Below are 23352 nucleotides of genomic sequence, written 5' to 3' on the forward strand. Positions count from 1 at the left end.
GGCTGTTCTGAATTCTAAATATAGCAAGAATTAATGAGGCAGAACTGTCATTCAACATTAAAATTGCCCTAAAATTGTGCACGCTGTATTGCTGAACACCGCAGAAGAAACACAAGGCAAGTTCCTGCACCACCTCCACGTAGCCACACCTAACCAGTCTCTCCTTCCAACAAGCATGTTTAAATGTACTTGATGTACCACCATGAGGGACAGTCAGGTTGAACCCAAAGACCACGTAGCCAAGTTGAGAGGGGATGACAGTACCAGGAAGGAGAACAGAAGGAAGTTTTTGGGTCATAACCATGTACCTTGTTCTTTCAGATCAAGTAGGAAAGAGCACAACAATGATTCTAAGCACCAGGCCATCATTTCTCCCTGTCAGGTAGGTTTTCAACAAGGATGAATCACTTCACAAGAGGTACCGATGCTTCTGATCTAGACAGTCTCTGAAAGGACAAAACCAAGCCGGGCTGCAGAGTGGTAGCTTTTGGGCTGGTCTCATGTGCCTGTGAGTCTGAATACTTCAGTGGGTCTGGAGGGCTTGTACCTGCAGAGTCAGCAGCTGTGGTGCTTAGATCCAGAGCAGAGTTCAGAGAAAAACAATGTTCAACTTAGAAACAGCTCAACTCTATTTGTACTTACCCTCCCCAGTTCATTTTCTCTCAGCCAGGCTGGAACAATTTAACACCTGGCTTGTTTCACCACTGAAGACCATAACCCTGGCACTAGTGAGAAGAACACGCACCGGAACAGAGGAATAAGCAAGGAAGACACCAGATATAATCCAATCCAGTAGTGATAATAAAGTCTGTTCCCAGACACATTAGTTGACTTTTTAAATGTCAAAATAGTTTGGATCTTGCCCTTTTGACTCCAGACCTGTGAAGGGAAGCGAGGCAGGGAGAAGTTGAGAAGGAAGATAGGGTCTCACCATGGGTGGATTGTGACCTTGATTTGCAAAAATCAGCCAACCTTTACAATCCAGTTGAGGTAGCGTTCAGTGCCAAAGATGGGTTTTCATATTTGCCACCATTCTGTATTTATCACTGCAGAGGAAATGGAAATACAATAATGAGCAACGTACCCTGTAGCCTTGGAGCTAATTGCACATCTTTCTTCACAAAGTAAGTGGAAACCACGCGAGCTTGGAAGATATCCATGGAGCAATTAAACACGGGCTTGTCAACGTGTCACAAATACTGTGTTTTTACAGTTGAAATGAAAACACAAAATGCCATCTGATTGAACTTCAGAATAATTAGCACATCACAGCACACAGCCACGACAAGTACCTGTCAACAGCTATCAGCGCAGCAGTGACATCCTCCACCGTGAATAATAATAATAATGTCATTTTCCACTTCTGAATAGCGACGCTCTTTTTTGTCTTTTGAGAAAGCAGCATTGTTTAATGCAGGTACAAATATACCCTCCGTAAAACAAGATTCCATTCTGCTAAGTTAACACTCAAGCAGAATTATGTCATAGATTTTTGTAACCAAGGCTCTAATTCCACATGGAACAGCAAACGAAGCTCTAATTTCACGGAGCTGCTGGAGGGAGAGGAGGAGGCTGCTTGTGGGATGCTGCCTTTGTTAACTGATGCCTATGGATTCCCAGAATGCTTTGTCTGTACGTTGAGCTGCATAACCAGGAACACTCAGGACTTGTACTAAATCAGTGATTTCTTGCAGGGAACACAACAATGTAAAAACATACCAGAGAGTCAGGTACCCTGGGTGATTTGCAGCAATTTTCAGGCAAATTAATAACTCGAGTTCTGCCATGCTCCTGGAGTTAAGGGAAAGGTAAGGAAAAGAAAAAACCAAAATCACTGAAGTTTTATTGAAGTTATAAACTTCCCTGATCATCTATTTTCTGTAAATAAACTTGTTATAAATAGATATGATTTAAAATGCATGCTGAATCCCACAGACTGGTGAGCATGGTCTCACCCTCTTTGTGTGGCTCGGTACAGTTTTATGCCGGGTCAGCCTTGGGCTAGCAGAATCAATACGTTGATTTCCCTGATTGAGGATGCCGCTTTCCTATTCACAGCCATCCATTCTTCCAGCTCTGCCCCTGCTCGGGAAAGCTCAACACAGCAGAGTGAAGCATGAAGTGGAGATGTTGCTGGTAGCTTTGAGAGCCTCAGGCTTGGGTAGCAGCAGTGCTATAGCCACCCTGGCTGAGCACACTGCCCAGCCTGAGGAGCAGGGGTGGTTTAGAGGCAGCTGGGTATTTCTGCATGATGCTCTGTTGTGACATGCCTTACATGGGAGGTAAGTCAGTTCCTGTAGCTGTTCCTAACTTGGCTTGTCTGCCCACCAGAGTGACAGCTTTTCATGCCAGCTGGAATGAGGTTGGTGGCATCACAACAAAAAATCTCTATTTATATTAACAGGATTAAGTAACTGATCCATGGAGACAGCTCATCCTCACTCAGAGAACAGAAACTCACCTCCACTGAAATATGTATCATTATATCCCAGTCCAGAGCAGTCAGCTCCACCAAGGCTTTGCATCCCCTGGGGTGGGATCTGTCTTGTCTTGTCTTAAGCCATTTAAAAGGTATATCTTGCTTATGTCAAGTAGTAACTTCTGCTATGACCTGTGGGAAGATACCAGTACCTACAGAGAGTAACACATCTCACCTCTCTTAGACATTTGCATCTGCAATTTCCAAATTGTGTGGAGAGCACAGGATCAGTGTGGCCAGCAGGAGTAGGGAAGTGACCATCCCCCTGTACTCAGTGCTAGTGAGGCCACACCTCCAGTACTGTGTTCGATTTTGGGCTTCTCACAGCAAGAAAGACTTTGAGGTGCTGGAGGGTGTCCAGATAAGGGCAGCAAAGCTGGTGAAGGGCCTGGAACACAAGTCTTATGACTGGTGTTATTTAGCCTGGAGAAGAGGAGGTTGAGGGGAAACCTTATTGTTCTTTACAACTACCCGAAAGGAGGTTGTGGCCAGGTGGGTGTTGGTCTCTTCTCCCAAGTAACAAGTCATAGGGTGAGAGGAAATGTCCTCAAGTTGTGCCAGGAGAGGTTTAGATTGGATATTAGGGAAAAAAAATCAACCATTGGAACAGGCTGCCCATGGAAGTGGTTGACTTGTTGTCCCTGGAGGTGTTTAAAAGACCAGTAGACATGGTGCTTAGGGACATGGTTTGGGGGTGGATGTGGCAGTGCTGCATTAACAGTTGGACTTGGTGATCTTAATAGTCTTTTCCAACCTATAAAAATTCTGCAATCCTATCTGCACCATTCCAGAACAACTCCAGAATGCCAGCAAACCACCTTGCCCGTAAGCTGCCAGGCTGACAGTAACTCTCACAGGAAGCAAACCTTTTGTACACTTGAACACTTCACTTATAAAATGAAGCATTTTCACTTAAAAGAAAAAGCCTTGTCAGTAATACATGTTGCAGAGCTTTGATGAAAGATGACATTTAAACCAACTTAGCTCAACTATTAAAAAAATCCTGGGAGGATATTTAGTTAAATTTCAATATGATTTGCACAGGTTTAGTTTAAGTTCATCCTTTATTACTTCAGGCTGCTTGTTGAGAGCCTAAAAGTTCTTGTCTCAGTTGACCTGAAAGGTGAACTCTCCTGTGGCAGTGCCACAACTCAGGAAGTTCACTGGAGCCCCTGGGAAGTCAAAAGTGAAGATGCCATCTGATGGACAGAAAGGTCTAAGCAGACTGAAGGTGTCTCTGGAGAACAGGCACAAGTAGAAACCTTTGTGGTCACACCACTCTCCCTCCAACTCATCCCCAGGGCAGAGAGCACTGCAGAACTTGTGGGTGGAAAGTTTTGATGCATGAAAAGTTTGAGCCTCAAAAAGACCAAGGAATTACACATTCATTTTGGAATGCTTGAACAAACCAGACTGCAGGGAGGGGAATACTAAGCATGAAGAGACCATGCCATAGGTCCCTTTAACCTGATATCCTGTTACCCAAGACAAGATGATTAGTTAAACATTATACATTAAACCCACCCCACCACCACATTGAATGTATGGAGTGATGGTTCCTGTAGATTCTCCTCTCACCCAGGCTTCAGCACTCAGTGGTTTAAGGGCATCCTGCATTGTAAGTTACAGCCAGATCATTATTTAACTAATGTCCTGCCTCGTATGCATACAATTAATCTTTTTCAGCATAGGGGTATTTTTTAAGCCTATAACATCCTGTGGCATCTACTTCAATTTAGTTATGGATAAAGAAGACTGGGATTTGCTTCTGCACTGATTGCTTTAGCCATAACACTTGTATGGTGAGAAATAGTGAATCATTGCTCCTTGTTTCCCACAAGCTTTATGACCTTAGGACTGCTGAAAACATGTGCCAGGAGAAGTCCCCAAGGAGCACCCCAAAAAGCAAAAACTTGATAAAGAAACAAAGGAGAAGAGAGAGAAGCAGATTAAAGCAAAAGTTAGTATGTATCAACACAGAGTTTTCAAGCTCTGCGAGGTTTGAACGCGAGTCGGTACCATTCCCCTTGTTCTAAGGAAATCAGCAGCACTTCGCTTTTCCTGAGTGCATCTCCTTTCTTCTGTCTCATTTGTAGGAGGCAGCATGTCTAGAACAGAGACACCACTTTAAGGTGCTTTATGGCAACCTCCCCACCGGTTTCCTTTTCGGGTCGCTTTGATTTCCACCACGACTCTACCTTCAAAGGTACTTCAGAGCATACCCGGCTGATGCTTCGTGTACACGTCCCCAGCCTAGTCAAGAGCCTGGCTCTTGCTTTGACACACATTTTTCATTTTTATCTCCCTAAATTGAAAGGCACACATGCACACGCCCTGGCATATTCCCCATCTCATGTCCCAGCCTAACAACTGTGCTTTAATTGGCCCAAGGCATTAAACCAAGCCCAGCAGCTGTGAGAGTGCAGAGCTGCAGCTCACACACAACATTAAAAGAAAACAATGGAAAATGTATCTCAGGTAGTGGAGATACATAGGTAAATACTTATCTGTCAGACTCAGTAAAATAACACATGTATTGGGGTAAGCAGCATCTCTGCTTTGTTTCCTGCCCTGACCCTGCAGTAAGAGCTGCTCAGAGGGGTCATGAGGTGAGACAACCTGCAGAGATAGACCCAAGAGGCTGCCTTCACCCGTGCCAGCCCTGGGACAGGTTCTGCCCACTAAACATCCTCCAGAAATAACCCACAAGTCCAGTGTTGAAGTCCTCAGGAAGCACTGCTCACCTCACACACCTTTCTGTTCTTCCTGAGCTGACCCTGCTCCAACACATCCTTTCAAAGGGTGCTTCCCACTGTGCACAGGAGACATGACACAGCCTGCGGAGCACAGGACGGAGAGATGGAACCAAGAGCGGTTGGCACATCAGCCAAGGACTCCACAGATTCCTGGCCCAGCCTCCACAAATGCTCCATCACATTGGGTCAAGCAGACGGGACATGGCACGTACTTGGGATAGAACTACAGTCGCTGTTACGCAGCCTGCCTGAATGAGAAGCTAATGACAAAGCAGGAGGAGTGACAGCTGGAAGGAAGGGAACACATTTTCCCCCTCAGTTCCACACACACTCAACAGAGCATCACTTGGGAGCACAGGAACAAGGTCTAGAAATAGGGACTTTCATCCTATGTGATCAACAACCGTCTCTTGCCCCTCGTGAAGCACTGAGTTCCCCACGCTCCCCGGCAGCCTCAGGGGACCAGGCCTGGAGGAGATTGAGCCTCTGCCAGGCAGGTACCTGGGGCTGGGAGTGCATTAAGGGTCAGGCACCAGCCTGACTTTAGGGCATCCAGATCCATGAGTCCTGCCAGAGCTCTGGGAGGCACACAATGCTCACGATGTGCAAGCTATAAAACCCAGCTCAGCTAAGTTGAGATTCTTTTTAATTAGAGAAGACACTGCCCTAAGAAAAAGCCAGTGCTTGTACAACCACTGTTACCCATTGGACTGGCTACCAAAAAGAAACCTCGAGGAAACTCCTTTGAGCTATAAACACACGATGAGCAGCAGTTTTGGGGTGTGTGGTGCTGAAATGACCAATGCACGTTTAACAGTTGGATACAAATATAAGCCATTCATTTAAGGCAGTTGTTTTTAGCAGTTTCAGGGAGAAACCGTGCTGGCTGAGCCAAGAAAAACACAAGCAAGGATGGTGCAAGTCTCACTGCATCCCCTTTGCCACCGTGGCACTGACCTGCTGTGCCCTCTGCTGCTCATGGCTCCGTCACTGCCCCCCTGCAACCTCGGAGAAGTTGTGAGATCTTATTTTCAGATATGTGGCTGGCTGTGGGAAACCAGGCTCCTCCCAAAAGGGGGTTACACTGCAACACTGAACAGCCCTCACCGATGTCATGCAGTTTTTCTCTCAGGGGTCTTCCTTCCTTGATGTAGCAACCCCAAAGTGTCCCCCAAGGGAAGAGCTGCCTGAAGAGACCTTGAGTTGCCCCAGCCCACAGTCCACACACATACATGTAAATATATATATTGCCTGTCAATTTGCACTGACATTAAAAGGTAAATCAGATCTTTAGTGTAAATATGTTACCATTCATTTTTGACAGCAAGCAACAGGCTGAGCTTGATTTACTTCGCGACTAACCTAGAGGAAAAACCTATTTTCAAGAAAAGAGGTGCTTGCTGAGACAAGTATATACAGAAGAAAGAAGCTGCTGGATCTTAGCAGCAGATTTGTCACTATGTGCCCAGGACAGGTCCCAGAATCCCAGAAGGGCAGGGTTCAGAAGGGACCTCTGGAGATCATCTAGTCCAACCCCCCTGCTGAAGCAGGATCATCTACAGCAGGTTGCACAGGATTGTGTCCAGGAGAGTTTTGAATCTCTCCAGAGGAGACTCCTCAGCCTCTCTGGGCAGCCTCTTCCAGTGCTCTGTTACCCTCACAGTGAAGACATTTTTCCTCACATTCAGATGGAACTTCCTGTGTTCCAGTCTGTGCCTGTTGCCTCTTGTCTTGTCACTGGGCACCACTGACAAAGAGTTTGGACCCATCCTCTTGACATCCTCCTTTTAGATATTTATAAGCGTTGATGAGATTCCCCTCTCAGTCTTCTCCAGACTGGACAGCCCCAGCTCCCTCAACCTTTCCTCATACATGAGATGCTCCAGTCCCCTCACCATCTTTGTAGCCCACTTAAAATCCAAAGATGTGGGATGGACATTGTCTGGGTCCATGGTGGCTGGCTGCAACAGGGGATGAGCTCAGCACGGAGCCTCTCTGTCGGAAAGCAATCCCTTGCAGGTACCTGATGGTCAGCCAACATGGTGGGGCAGGTCAGGAGGCACCAGTGGTCCTGAGCAATGCCACAGAGCTTTTCTAAGGGAAGGAAAGCCTTCCATCTGTCCTGGTACATATCCCTCTGAGTGTAAAGAGGTAAAAATGCTGTGGGAGAACTCTGTCAGGCAAGTCTGTAACAAGAAAGACTTCACAGGAAGAGAGGGGTACAAAGCTCAATGAAATGAAAAAGCAATTTGTGTGAAATCCAGTTCTGCCCAACAGAACACTGGTCAGGAGCATCGGGCAAATAAAAGGAAGACAAGCATGCAATTTTTACCCAACATACAAAGAATAGACCCAACATGGGAGTGGAGTGGGAGCAGTGGAAACAGGGATGCAGGACCACAAGCCCACAAAACCCAGTGACTTCCCAGGTCCCTGCAGGCAGTGCAGCTGCTCCCCCACCAAGGTGTAACTCACCCATCGGCAGCATCCTTCATCCCCAGACAGCAGCACATGCAGTGGGGAAAGTCCTTATGGGCCAGCCAGACCCTTGCCATATGGGGCTGAGCAAGGCCTGGGAGTCCACAGGCTATGCCTTTCACTGGGATTAGATGGTGAATGATGGTCATGGACATCTCACCTCAACAGATGCAGCCATCCCTCTGGGAGCCAGCAGCCAGTCCCCAGGCACAGCGCTCTGCCCGGGCTGCCAGAGATGGCCCAAGAACTCCTGGTGCTTCAGAACAGAGCCATCCCTCACCTCCCAAAGGGCGGCTTTCACCCCACATGGGTGGGTGAGGAGGGCAGCCAGCAGCACCACCTCTGCCCTTCGGCAGCAAGGACTTTGAGAGACACCTTTGGGTGCGGTAGCAATACCCCAGCCTGGAAAAAGCGCGCAGTTCAGATCCGCCCCGCAAGCCCAGCAGGCTGGGCCCAGCCAAAAGGCAGCCTGTCACCATACAGACCCTCCTGCGTTTCCCCGGTGCAGTGGTCTCTGGAGAGGGCTCTCAGCCACGGTCCCCGCTTCTCCTCCACGCCCTCTGTTGCTCCCTTCATGGACATTGCAGCTCCTGCCCTGAGCTTTGTCTTCACCTTTCCCCACCTCACACCACGGCCTTACACACCTTCCAGGCCCCACTGATAACTGCTCAAGCCCCTGCTCCGCTGCCCCCTCCCTGCTGGCAGCCCCCAACCACAACCCTATGCCAACACAGGCAGTGCCACCGTGACTGTTTCAGGACCCTTTTGCCATTTCCTGCATGTGGAAGGGAGGCTTGTGGTGTGGAAGGGAGGCTTGTGGTGTGGCAGGTCCCTTGGCGCCCACTTTTCTGCTGTGGTGGTTTTGGAGGGAGTTTTTAGGTTTAGCTTATCTTTGAAGGCCAAAAAGGCCTTGGCAAGGAAGCAGTCTCACTGTCCCACACAGAGGATGGCTGAGCAACCAGAAAAGCCAGTTGTCAAAGAAAACAGGCCTTCTCAAACTTCACTCTCAGCAGCGCTGACATTTTACCACAACCATTTACACCATTTTTTGACCTGAGTCTACCAAGTCTCAATAGATTTCTGTAACAGATTCTGCCATCTGGTCTGCTCTTCATGCTCTTACGCTGGCACAGCTTGCACCAGCAGCAATGGCTTTTCTCCTACAGTCATCCACCAAGCCTCCACACAGCATCATCGAGCGACATGCCATGGTGGCACAGAGAGAGACACGATCGTTAGCAAGCTTTAAGAATCCTTCCTCAAGGCACAGCAAAATACCTACCCTACTGTGAAACCTCCAGCACCCATCACATCTTCAGGTGATCCACTTCATCTGGAATTGGTTCTGCCTCAACAGATGGCTCTACAACTAAAAAGTCTCCCACACTGGGACTCCGGGCAGGCATTAAGTCTTCAAGGAGGGAAGGCAGGAAGGAAACTTGAATTCTGCTTAGAGGAAAGTCAGGATTGCTTCTGACAGCTCAGTGAAACACTCACAAGTCATTCCCTGCTGAAGCCTGTGAATTTGCTGTCTACATTTTTATCTGTGATACCTTAAGATGATTCTTACTTACACTCTGTTAAGAATGCCAAAAAATAACATTAATATGAGCTGAATATAAATACCGTTTAACTTACTAAATTTTCTAGAAAATACTTCCAAAGCAGGCATTACAAATGTATGTTTAATATAATCAACAAATATGTTGGCATTTGATGCATTCTTATGGGATGTTATCATGTATTAGGTATCTCTATCACCACACACAGATGACACAGATACATATCCGAAAATGTTTTCCTTCTGGAGAAAGAAAAGAAAAAAACCTACAATCAAAAGCTTCCCAGTTTTACATCTGAAGTAAAAATAGAAGTAATTAAAGCCAACAAACACTGAACTGTGACGTCAGTAGGGTAAAAATGTGCATTACTGATGATGGCACAACCCCTGCAAGTCCCATCTCTCAAATCAAAGCTTGTACAGGTCTTTATTCCCTGCGCTCCAGGATCCAGTTTCCTTACATACCTGCTTAACAATAACATTGCTATCTGTGTGCTTAAATATGAACTGCTGAGCAGCTCAGCAATCTGGGGTTTCAGAAGTCATACATATGACAGCTAGTGACAACAGTGGAAGGTTGGTGTCTTAATTCAGTCCTCATTTTTAAGTATGTCCTTCTCATATTTTAACATGCAAAAGCAATATGGAAATGTATTGCCCCCAACCCTGTTTCTCAGGGCAATACCTACCTTTGAAATGAAAAAACCTTGAAGAAATCACAGCCAGGTTTCTCAAGATGCCCCCTTCTGGCCTTGTAAAAAACCCAAACTTCTCCCACGGTCACCTGGATTCTTTGCTTGGAAGAGGCATCAAAACGAGCATCTGCTTGTGCAAATATTCCATTTATTTAATGAATTGGTCAGAAAAATATCTCCACAGACCGTTCTTGATACCATACAAAACGTTTTAAAATCCTTCAGTTATGCCTGAGTTTATGAAAATAACTTACAACACTATTCTAGGAACCTCAGTAGAAATAAATGCATTTGTTACCAGGTAGAAATTCGGGCATAAGGTGTTTGCCCAGAGGGCTGGAGAGTCTCTCCCCTATTCACACCACACTACTCAACTCCCAAGAACCATTTAATAAAAGTAATCTGAACCCTTCTGCCAAAACAGAGGGAACTGAAAAAGCAGATCAAAAAAGCACATTCATTTCCATTACAAAGAGACATTTTCCCCATTTCTTGATACATATATACTGTAGGAATACATACACAATAGATATGGAGGAAGATTCAAGAATTTCTAATTTTTTTTAATGGACATCTCTGTTTTAAACATATTGGTTTTTAAATGAAATATAAACCAAAACACACATGGAACTAAATACAGCTTTTAGGCCATCCTCACACAAATTTTTCTATGTTGGTTTTTGGAGGTTGGGTGGGAGGTTTGTTTGCTTGTTTGTTTGAGGGAGATGTTTTTACTTTTTTCATTCTCCAGGCCCACTGATCTGAAGGAAAACTGTACTGCGGCTGTGTTCAAAGTGGGCAATTTAGACCTGAAATGGTGCAGCGTACCACAGCTCACCTGGAAAAGATGAATTTATTCAAATTGAATAAAGCTGCACTAAGCTCTTGGAAGTATAATTCATTCCAAAGTGAAATTCTGTGGGTTCCAAATTGGATTAATTATAATCACATAAGCTGCAAGTTAACACAGACGTGACCGTAGCTTTATATGCACAGTTGTTACTGTCAGGGGAGTAAAACCATAACGAACACTTTCTGTGTAACAAGGGCCTTAATAAAAAGGACTTTTCTTTCTTACCAATGAGAACTTTTTCACAAATAAGTCTCTGTAAAACAAAAACTCACAATGCAGTCAGTCTGGAAGTCAAGAAATATGGTACTAAACTCTTTTCCAAGAATACCTTCTTCCTCAAGACCAAGCATGTAGCTGCATTTTTCCCTCCACAGACATGTGAGCTGGTAAAACACATGCTCATGAGGAGACCTTCAATTCCTGCATTGTAGCCCAGGATACTGAGGCACCATGTAAGCACTGGAACTTCTGGCAATATTCCTCAGTTTGGAAGTTCTTTGTTCAGGTAAGAGACTGGAGAGAAACGAACCCGAACCAAAACAGTTGTTGTGCAGCTGTGCTAGCAGTTCTTCCATCACTGCCCACCAGACTATGCAGGCTTCAGGCTATGACTTCATGGAGGCATTTGTCAAATGCCCTGCTAACCAACAGCTCAACAGTCAATATTCCCATTGCGTTGCTAATTGCCAGCCAATCGCCGCAAGTGACCGACTCCAACAGCGTTCTCCTTAGGAGGAGGGAACGCTCTGGCCAAGACCTACACCTTTCTGCAGGCACCCAAGGATGACTCCTCTCAAAACCACCAGTCAGGCACTGCGATGAAAGTCAGTCTCTGGCAATAACAAGCATGGGGGTCTTTAACCTCAGCATCCCGACAGAAAGGTCTCTTCGCCAGAACGCTTACTCACAGACAGGGTGGTGAATACCTTCAGGGAGACAAAGGAAGAAGACTTTTAGTAGGACTAAAAAAAGATTTCTCTTTTAGCAACTCGGGCATAGCACTCAAAACTGCTGCCATTGCTTAAAATAATAATAGTGAAGAACATACATTTAAAATCCTTGCCAGTAAATAGCACCCATGCATACAAATACCCTTTGTTCTCTTCATTCACCTTATGTTTTTCCTTTTAGAGTGGAAAAGAATGAATTAAGGAAATCACATAGCCTTCTACCACCTTTTGTCTTAAAGGTCCTCAGTTTTTACAGTGGGAACGAGCTCAGCAATAATAAACCCTGCTCTGTACAACTTGTGTGGAAGGGGAAGTGAAGTTACCTCAAGGCTACAGCACTGGAGGGAACATAAAATTTTGCCTCTGTACCCTTCTAGATATAACAGAAATGGGGAACCGATTGCTCAATGTGTGGGATTGTGTTATGCCTGGGAGCTGTATCCTCTGGGCAACAGCTAAGCAGCACATAGTAAATCTAGTTTGAAAAGGTCCAATCTTTACTGCTTTCAAGCCACATTAAAGTAAACAACATTTTCAAGAATAATGATTGTAAAATTAAAACTATCAAAATTCAAAAAGAAACATTCTACAAACCCTTCTTTAATATTAGAACTTTACTGTGCAAATAATTGCATAGATTTGCATAGATACAATATAGAAAGCATAAAAGGAAATCAAACCCACTGCTATCTAAATGGTTCAAAGTTGCAATAATTAGCTATCATCAAAGCCATCTCTCAGGAAGAATAAACTTAGCACAGAATAAAGTATATACACATTTCAGTTATGCAAATAACACTGAAGTATCTAAAGATAATGGGGATCTGAAAGCCCTAGAGTTCTCTAAGCAGAAGCTTTGCTGTGCTAAGGCTGCTAGCAGCTCTTCAGAAAGACACATGAATAAATTATACACCCCTTCCCCTTCCTATCAGCTTGCAAAGCATTACGCACAGCTTAGGAACACCAATGCGCGTCTAATGTGGATGGCAGAACAATAGCAACACACTTCTAGTGCCTGGCTCCAGACTGGGTTTCTAACTCTTCAGTTCTGATCCACAGCCTGACACAATATGGGAACCTTAATTTATTATTTCCCTTGGAAAGACAAAGATTAAAAGGCCCAAGATTTATTTTGCTTTCTTCTTGGCCCAACTGCAAGTTCTGGATAAGACAGGCAGTTCCAGACGCTGCAAGGACCACACAACTCCCCAACTCCAGTAAATTAGCTGGGAGTCATTTGATAATTATTGGGAACATGGATTTTTTTTTTTTTTTGACAGATTTTGTTAGTTATTCAAGTGAAGGCAAAATCTTAGATCCAACAGCCCCAAAGCCATCATTAGTTAACATGAAGAATCAGCCCTGCCTTCAGAAGACACCGCTCGTTTAAGAGAAGTGAAACGTGCCTCTGACTTGTAAGCAGTGAGCAACAGGACCCGCAGTCCCACAGGATCCTCTCTGAGCAATTATTTAGTAGTAAAGCCAGTGAAGATGTCAGCATTTGATCCTGCAACACTGCCCCTTTCCTGCTCAGATCAGACTTCCTTGTCCTTAGTTTTTACATGGATGCGAGATAAAAATAATGCCAATGTTATCCCTCATTCTGTTCCTCCAGATAATGCATAGTCCTCACAAATTCCAAACATTTTTAAAGCATTTTTTTATCATAGAGTACCATCTTGTGCTTTGATTTTTGTTTACTGCTTAAGAGATTAAATTAAGTAACAGGCATAAAAAAAGCCTTTTGAAGACTGGCACTAAAACTGATCGCTGCTCCCTGGAGGTTTTAAATAGTGTATTTCTCCTGAGCCAATTTCTTCCTCCCCCACTCGAACAAATATGATTATCTGAAATTACCTCCCTAAATTATGTCTAACCATCATTCTATTCAGTTTCAATTTTAGCAGCTCAGATGTCCAGAATAAATTATGACTATCATCCTCCCTTCACACCACATATGCTAATACCCTGCTTGAGTTCACAGGTTTGAATGCCTCACTGAGTTCTCCCTCCACGGGGCCCCTGGTAAGATAAGGACCTGCAACCCCTCTTCAAGGGCTTCCAAGAACGCCATTAGATGATACTACAGAACAGAACCAAAAAGAACACAGAAAACCAAACCCACAATCTCTATTGTGGATGCTTTGAAGTCGATTCATATTGCTAGCAGTTCATTGCATTAATGCAGCTCATGTTATATTGCTTATCCTGCATCACTTTGGAAACACAAAAGAGAAGCAGACTTCACTCCTGCAGACCACCATCCTGGTGACCTTAAATTCTCCAAGGCATGCAGGTAAAAACAGATTCTGTACAAAGACCTACAAAGGTGATACACAGTTTTTGCAGGGTTCCTCAGCTCATACAACTGGTCATACCACTACTAAAATCAGGAGGGCATCTCTGGTTTATACTTGGGAGGAGCTGTCACCCACCCACTAGAGAAAACTAGGCTCTTCATTAGAGAGGAGCTGTAACAAAAGACAAAAGGATGGTTCCATGGCCTCATGCTGCCCAGGGGGTTGTGGAGTCTCCTTCTCTGGAGATATTCAAGACCCATCTGGGTCCTAGGGAACCTGATTTGGCAGGGGGGTTGGACTTGATCTCTGGAGGGCCCTTTCAACCCCTACAATTCTTAGATTCTGTGATTCTACAGAGTAAAGGAGATATCTTTAAAGGGCAGAAATTATCATAGATAATTGTTGTGTAGCTGGTTCCCTTCCACGGCACCAGCTGATAAGGTTATTTGGAGTATGTGTATCTGTGTATCTTAAAAAAAAAACAAAAACAAAACATTGACAATCATTTTAACAGAAACATTATTTGAAGCCTTCACAAACAGATCTTTGGGTGGGAGGAGAATTCTGTACTTCCCAGCAGAGGGAGCAGCGGATTAGGGGAGACCATAAATATTTCACAAGTGAGCACATTAAAAGAAAAAAAAAATTTAAAATCCCAGATTAAGCCTAGATGTTAGAATTCTAAATAGTCAAACCAGGTAGCTTCCCATCTTTCCCTCCCCTCTACTTTCCTCCCAGTTTGGATCTCTGCATCTCAGAGTCCCAACACCTTACCCCAGAGTGCTACAAAAGCTGGGCTATGAGGTGACTTCATATACAAACCTCTGCACAGACAGGATGAATCCCTATGGTGCTGTCCAGCTGCTCTTTGGTCATCCCGCATTTCATAGCGGCTGCAAACCCTTGGGTGATTTCTCCAGCATTTGGACCAAGGACATGGAAACCAATAACTCTCTCCTGAATACCAAAGATAGTCAAATACAAGCAGAAAAACATTCAGTCCTCTTGAGACAGCACGTAAGGTTTTCTTACTCAGAGTGCAAGTTGCACCGGTTCACAAACCATAGGCAAATTAGCGTAACCACAGAAACGTGAACTATCAGTAGCACCAATGGAAGGGAGATAGTGGGTACAAATTTGGTTCTCCCCCTGAAAAGATTAAGGGAAAAACTCAAGAATCAGCCTTCTTACAGATTTTTATGCAGGAATCCCCTGTTTACATCCACAGCACAAAAAGTTAACACACACATGATCTATGCTTGATTATACCTTATGTCCAAATTGCAAACACACACTCCAATTTTATCCAGGCAAGCTACTCCACTCATGCCAAAGGCAGCCTGCCCAAGTCAAGATGAATTGGATGCACCTTGCACAAAAAGTTTGCCACACCAAGGCCCCTGCTGGGTGGGCACACGGTGTGTTTCTACCAAAGAACTTTCAGTTTGGTAAGTTGCTTGCAGGAAAGGGCCACAAGGTAAAGGTTTGGCTCACAGATGTGGCAGGAGGTGCCCTGTAACTAAACTGACCATAGCTCTTGTTGCAGTGTTTGCCATCACTGGGAGGGAATATATCTAGAAACTTGTGAAAGACACTGAAAAACATCCAGTTACAAGGAAGATACTATTACTTCACACTTCTCACATCTGTACGGATGTTCCACTGCAAAATACCTCAAACTGCACATATATCTTCAGCAAACACTCAACAGAACAGGCTGTACTGATTTGACTTGCTTTTCTTAAAGGAAAGCTTGCTTCTCTATGAAATACAAGTCTCCTGTAGCAAGTGCAGGCTTCAGTGCATTAATCAGGGCATTAATCAGGTTTTGCTGAGCACTGATGTAGCCTAGTTGGGTATCAAAAGTTATCTGCTCCTCCCTCTTGAGTATCGCATACAAGGGAGCATAGATACTCAGTACACTGAAGGTTTATTTTTCTTTCAGTTAGCCTGAGGACTGAGACTCTAACCACAGGGTTATTTAAATAAGAAAAGCTATAATTAGGTAATAGCTGAAATTATCCTTATTTTCCTTTAAAAATATGTTCATATGTAAAAATAAAACCATAGCAATAAAACTGGGGCAAACTACAGTTTTAAATAGTCTCTGAACATACTTTTCACCCAGGCTAACTTTCAACTCTGCCTCTAAATGTTTAAACACGTTCCCGATTTTCAGGACAAGAAATGGAAACAAATTAATGAAACACCTTAAATCACCATTCAGCCTTTTCTTAAGTAACCTGGATTAGGAACATAAACATGGGTTCTAAAATAGCTCCCACAGTACTGCAAACTCCTCTGGAAAGAGGAGACAGGCAAAACCAGACAGGCTGGCAAATTTTAGAGAGTGGTGGAGAGACTGCAGTAAGATAAATCTGTATTAATTAATTCTTATTGTTAAAATCAGCTAAGCTGTCATTGAAGAGATGATGATCAGAGGTGGGCACACCAATTCTTCTGACTAATCAGTAATATTGCTTCTGCTTCAGCAGGTACTGTACATTTCCACAGCCAGAGAGTTTTACCCTGCTCCAAGGATAATCCTGGCATTATCACCCTAAATGAGATCTGTGCAGGCAAGATACATTAATCCAGTTAGAATGATCTCAAGAGTGTTATAGGCACGTGTGGATTTGCAGAGTTGTGATGGTTTCTGAGTGACTTGAATTTCAGAGAGAAAAATATCCCAGAAAAGAACGTCCCAGTTTGGGGAGGGAAGAACAAGATTAACAGGTAAGACTCCTAACAGCTTCGATGTGCACTGATTTACTCAATTTTCAAATCTAATTAACAGTCTTAGTTAGAGATCTCTACTACTTACTTTACATATATGAAAAAAGTACCATATACCAAAGGCAACTGCAAAAGTTTCTATTGTACTTAAGGGCAATTTTGTATTGCATCACTGTAACATTTATTATATTTTAAAAGGTAGAAAAAAATTTGTTAAAAATGGCCTAAAATATTTACAGTTGTGGTATCAACTGATGAACACACAGGTGCTGTGATCATCATGGAAGGCAAAATGCACTTACGTTATCCGGAATATTGCAGATTATCTTTGCGTAGCATTTGTTGTTGTCTCTGGATGGCACAGTCCATTCCAATGGCCAGAAATAACTATGGTACACCTGGAAATACATGACAAGTTAAAAAAAAAGTTGTACACTTTCACAGCAGAGACCATGACCTTCAAAAAAATCAACAGTTTATCTTAAATTTGCCTCATCTACCTCCAAAGGCAGAGCTTTGCTACTAACTGCAATGGCTTTTGGGAATCACACATGTTAAAAAACTTTCAACAACTGTGATGCAGCACGAGGATGAACTGTTATCTAGTAACTCTTCATCAGCAAATCAGCCACACAGGTCGAATTTGGAACACTTGAAATCCAGGTGAGACTCCTCTGCCTTGATGAACACCAAGGAAGGAACCTCTACACAACAAGACTAGTGTCATCCAGTAATTAAAAAAAAAACCCCAAAAACCAAAACAGCATATCAGACTTCTGGGATGCAGTTCACCATGCTCTCATCAAATCTCATCTATACTGTCCCTAGGTCCACCCAGGATAAAGGCAAAAGTATTTCTCATAGCAGAAAAGGAAAGAAATGGCCTCAGTCCGGCTTCAGGAGATACAAGGGCATGGCTTTATACATCTCTTAGATTGTGTATCACTGCAAAATGGAAAGCACATTAAAAAAAAAAATCCCAACAAACCACAACACATTTTCCTGTCTACTCCAGCCAACGTCACTGGAGAGATTCCTAACTGCAGGTAAGACTACTCATCCACCTGTAAGAGCATGTATCTAGAAAAGCACAGGTGTTTTGAGTCACAGTTCTACCCAGAACTCTCAACAGCATCACATAATCATAGAACATACTGAGTTGGAAGGAACAGCTGCTTTATAAGCTAACCTCAGATTGAGTACTGTTTGAAAAGGTTTTAAACAGATCACAACTCAAATAAAAATTTGTCCTTTCACAAACTAGGAGAGACAACTCAATTTTCCCTATTAGTGTGGTTACAAAGCATTTATAAGCATCACTATATGAAACTAGAAGTTAACAGGTCTGAATGATAGGGGCAACTCAATAACCCTCCTGAAGCTTACAAATGCAAAAGCCAGTGTAGCAACATGATAAAAGTGGTCTGAACAAACTAAATTAGGACTTAGCCAGAACAGATGCTTCTAGATGCACATTTTCAAAAATGGTTTTGAAAATGGATAGTGCATTTCTCCACAAAGAAGGGTCCAGTGTTTCCCAGGTAATGGCAAGAATTTGCTCAGTAACAATAATCTGCCTGTGTACATACAGACCTCGAGGGGAGAACAGAAATTAAACGCCTGCCCTGTAGTCAGGTTAACAGTACTTGACACGCTGCCATTTTAAGTCATATTTACTTCTTTTCTCCGCAGTCCAAGTCAAAAATATATAACTGACAAAGCTAATAGGAGATGACAAGTTCTCGACTTTATGAGCCACCACTTGTCTGCTTATTCCCCCAAATGATGCTCCTCAGGTGATCTTCACGGGACATAGAAGCGCAGTTCATTGTCAAATTCCCTCATGTTTTCTGTAATGTGGTTTGTACAGTATTTTGAAGAACAGCCTCAGGCACTAAGTGCTTACATATGTCTAATTTCACTCCTGACCAGCAATCCCAGCGAACAAAGAAATGAGCACAGTCAAGCACACAGCTCCTTGCACAGTCAAAATAAACAGGAAAAATGCACGTAAAAACATTTGCCATTATAAAGTAAAAATCACCATGGCAAGCAATTTGCCACGCTGCAGTTTTGTAAAGCTCCACTTTGACATTTAAACCAATGTATTGCTTCCAACACATACCCAGCTCTCATTTATCTTGAATATTTACAGACACAAAACCACTTTTGTTTTTAAAACCAAATATCCTACCTTCAAGCCCTTTTAGCCAAAAATAGAATGTATTTGCTATCAGAATTGGGGACAAATTTTTATGTCTAAGAACTGCCAAGGAAGATAAAAACGTACCTAGTCACCTCCTGCCCTTACGAATGCTGCTTCGAATGACACTTAACATTATTTTAAATTACAAATTGGGAACTTAAAATCCAGATGAAATTAAGACATTTACCTCAATGTTGTCCTCCCCAAACTTCTCTATGGCTGTCTCTTCAGAATACCCACAGGCTCCATACTCCAGAGGAGTGAATACAGTGGTTGGAACATTCACATAGTCACACTGCGTGGCATTCAAAATAAAAAAATCCCATCAGACAACAGCAGTAATAAAATCAGAAAAACAGTTACAAATTCAGCAGTCCTAAATTCAGGCATGAAGAAAAGTTGGATTATTCCTAATTCTTCAATCTACTTTTTTGTTTTAATTAAAAAAAATGTTTTAAGCTAAGCTACGGTTGCAGATCACAGGTCGCACTGGAAATAACAAGTAGACTGTTCAAGTGCCTCTTGAACATGCTATTTTTAACTGGGAATGCTACAAAGACAAAAGGATCATCCCAAACCTATCACCTTTTTTATCAACATAGCCACGACCTTTTCTGTACTTGTCCCAGGGTATGTCCTTCATGTACCAAGGAGTCCCAGACTGGACAATAAAATCCACACCTGTCTCATCAGTGACAAAAGGTCGCTTCCTTTTACCTACTGGCACTGCTCTGCCAGGATGCAACTGTAGGATGTAGTCTAGGATGACACTGGCCACCTTTGCCAAGAAGGTGTATTGCTGTCTGCCAACTTGCCCTCCACACCCTCTGGAACCTCTGCACAGCTGCTTTCCAGCTGGCGGGTCCCCAGCCTGTGCTGGTGCATGGGCTTACACCTCCCCAGGTGCAGGACTTGGCAATGCTACTTGATGAACCTTCACTATCCAGTACTTCACTGGGTTCTCTATGAAATTGTTATAGGAGACAGCGTCAAAAGCCTTACTGGAGACAAAGTAATCAACATCCACTGCTGTCACAGAAGGCCAGCAGGCTGGCCAACATACTAAATTTCCACTAATTTTAATTTCTGTGGATTTCAACTCTAATTAATTTCATTTGTGACTGAGGATCAACTAAGATGCTGCTTACTGTTCTTTCCCCACCTATTCATAACAATTCATTTTGTTTCATGCAATCACCTGGACTTGTTACACCACCAATGTAAACCAGCTTCCCATCTAAGTAGTTACTAATTTCTTGGATTCGCTAAAAGAGATGATGCTTTCTTTGGCAGTATAGGAATTTTCATACCTTGAGAGACAGTTACCTGGCATAAAATGTGAATTAAGACATACTCTTAGCATTGCAGCAAGAAAAATATTTTTGGCTCCAGCTCCAGTTCTCCTGCCTGGCTGATGTACCGACATTACACACACTAAGTCAGGATACTGTTAGCACAGTACCTGTCATCCTAAATTAAACAACTCAAGACCTAAATCTGATCAACAGCTGAACTTGATATGAAAGAGAAAAACCTTCATGCTTATGCCCTATGAAGGTGAAGACAAGCACCCACGTCTATGGTTTGGATAACAGTGCCTTAAAAGCTCTCTTTGTCCCTTCTGGTTTAAAGATGAGGTGTAAATGGGTACCCATATAACTCCTATTTGGATTAGTTTAACTTGGCTGGAACCTGTGACTGCACTACTGTGGAGCATAAACACTGAACTGATGAATTCAGCATCGAAGGTGTAAGTAGCTGCTGACTTACTGGTACTATTCAATCTTCCTTTTGTCTATATTCAGTTATAAGCACAACCATGAGAAGTGAAAAAGTTAGTAGAAACAAGGTTGGAGATGAAGAGAGTCACAAACACCTTTTACAGCCTACTTAGGGATTGTGGACAGGTTTAGTAAACTGCCTGTGAATTAGAGTTAAAGCATTTAATTGAATGATTGCTGACTCATAGAAAAGGCGGTAGAGTTAAATGATCTCCGTTGCTTTTATTATCATTATACTCTTAGAGAAAAATAAACCCTCTTAACAGGAAAAAATAGACTACTGCTTAATCCATAACATACTAATTTTATCCTACACAATTAGCAGAGCAATATCTGCAGTAATATCTTTGCAAGCAGAAAATTAAAGTGATCAAAGTTAATCCTTAAAAGCCTACTAAGTTTGCCATGAACAAGCAGGCTTGCACTCTGCACTCAGAAGTGGAGCAACGTTGTGGCAACTGGCTCCTTACCTTGGTGGTTGACCCAGCATAGAGCCTTCGAACTAACAATCTTCCTGCCTGGATTGCCACGGGTGTGAGCTCCAGCTTGTCCTGCAGTATATCCCCCACAGCGTAGATATAGGGCACGTTAGTTTGCTCCTCATCGTTGACAGGAATTTTTCCTGTTCTGCAGTGTGAATTAAAAAAAGAAAGAGATGTAAGTGTTCTGCTGCGAAGGCTGGAGGTGTAAATAACCTTGCAGGAGTTAGACCCTTTAGCTTTAAAAGACATGTATTTCAAGTATGAGGGGAAGATATCAGTATCTTACAGTCTTGGGCAAGAATAGAACATAGTGCAAATTTGACCAAAACTAGAGGAATTTCCACACTGGATAAGGAGGTAGCCCGTGAAGTTGTGATTCATCCCCTGAATCAATTCTTCGGCGAAGAATAAATCCTTTCCTCAAACACCCTCTACCACCAGCCAAGCTGTGTACTGGCAACCTTGAGGAGTGACAGGAGGAGACATTCTCCCACCCAAGCTGTAGACAAAAGAATTTTTCCACTACTGAAATTCCAACCCAGTGGCTGAAACAGTGTCTATAAGCTTACCCTTCCTGCTTCTATGCAGGGACAGGTCAAGCTGTTAGACACCCTACTTAAGAGGCAGCCAGCAAGCTTTTTGGCATTAATCGTACTGACCTAATGCAAGTTTTCAATTATTAATATTTCCTATTTAATAAATACAATAGTGCAGCAATCACTGCAGAAAACACACGTATCAGAGAAACTTTATCAGATGGGTGCAGAAAGAGTCATACAGTTACTTGAGGGACCAGTGGCAATTCCCATATTAAAGTCCAACTTTCTCAATGTTGTTCTTGTTAATGAATACAAGTTATGCTAATATATAGTTCGTTTTATTAAGCTGTTCATAGGTGCACTGAGGGCAGAAAGACATAGTGATTGTTCTACAAAACATCACACATCTGCCAATTTTGAGTGGACCAAAATCTCCACTTTAGTTGATTGCAACAGTTCCCTTCAGCAGCCTCAGTCACTCTGTTCCCAGCACGACCGGCCCTCTGCACTGTTCTCCCCAGAACACCAAGGCAAGCTCATGGTCCTGCATCCTGCCTTCAAAGAAAACATCGGGCCCCACATGCCTAGAAGATGTTTTAGTTACTAATATTGAAAATGTTACCCATAGCTCCGCTACCTCTACATTAAAAATGTAAACAAAACCCAGTACACTAAAAGCCTGTAGCAACAAACAGATCTCTGCCCCAAGAGGTGGTAAAGAGGACAAAAAAGAAAAACAATAAAAAAGGGGGGGAGAAAAAGCACAGGAACAACTGACAGATGCTGGAGAGCCCAGTCACTGGAAGAAGATGAGACTGACCTGTGAACCTACACAGAATGGAACAGACACTTTTGACTCCCAGCATTTAGGAACTGACATTTCAGTATCAAAAAAGCAAATGTGGCAGTACTAAGGGAGAAAACACATATATCTGCTACACAGTCTCCTATCCAAATGCATGCAAACAGGAAACAAGTTTTTCCTCAAAGCATTTGAATGTCTCTGCACCGCTACCACTGCCAACAGTAAATGACACAAGCTCAGCAGTTCCTGGTGCACAGACAGCTGTCCTTACTTTTCATTGATCTTCACTCCAACTTTGTCCAAACCAATTTTTCTTGTGCATGAATCTCTTCCAATTGCTAGCAACACCTGCAAAACAGCAATGCATTACTGATGTTTTAAAGCCTCAAAAGTGCATTTGCATGTGGCTGTCTATTCTTTTCATTATGTACTAAGGATTAGTAGCTAAGGCTTGGTCGCATGAAGATGAATGTGTCTGGTACCCATTTTACATGCACAGAGTTCAAGACCAGCCACACCATCATCATGACCTAACAAAACAAGTTTTAATGGTAAGATTAAATATAGGTAAGTAGCTTTCCCTGCACAAATACCCCAAGAGTATTCTAAACAAATAGGTAAGGGTCAGATTCCTTTTTTTTTTTTTTTTTTGCATTTTATGCCATATCCCTACCAGAGCAGATGATTCCAAAATGCTCCATAAGTAAAATGCTCTTTACAAAGGAAACTCA

The 23352-nt window shown here is 43.1% G+C and overlaps 1 protein-coding gene across 1 annotated transcript in view; it reads right to left on the bottom strand.

The window, feature by feature from the left end:
* Positions 1–10153: 10153 nt before the first annotated feature.
* The window catches only part of TXNRD1 (thioredoxin reductase 1), a 48412-nt gene continuing 35213 nt past the window's right edge, over positions 10154–23352 (bottom strand). The window contains exons 10-15 of the mRNA XM_084262707.1: positions 22893–22969; positions 21266–21422; positions 19202–19309; positions 17111–17206; positions 14895–15029; positions 10154–11748 (exon numbers count right to left, since the gene is read on the bottom strand). Of these exons, the coding sequence (XP_084118833.1) occupies positions 11686–11748; positions 14895–15029; positions 17111–17206; positions 19202–19309; positions 21266–21422; positions 22893–22969 (636 nt within the window). The 3' untranslated portion in view covers positions 10154–11685. The remainder of the gene's footprint in view (positions 11749–14894; positions 15030–17110; positions 17207–19201; positions 19310–21265; positions 21423–22892; positions 22970–23352) is intronic.

This window comes from Gallinula chloropus, assembly GCF_964237585.1.
Source record: "Gallinula chloropus genome assembly, chromosome: 1".
NCBI classification, from domain to species: Eukaryota; Metazoa; Chordata; class Aves; order Gruiformes; family Rallidae; genus Gallinula; species Gallinula chloropus.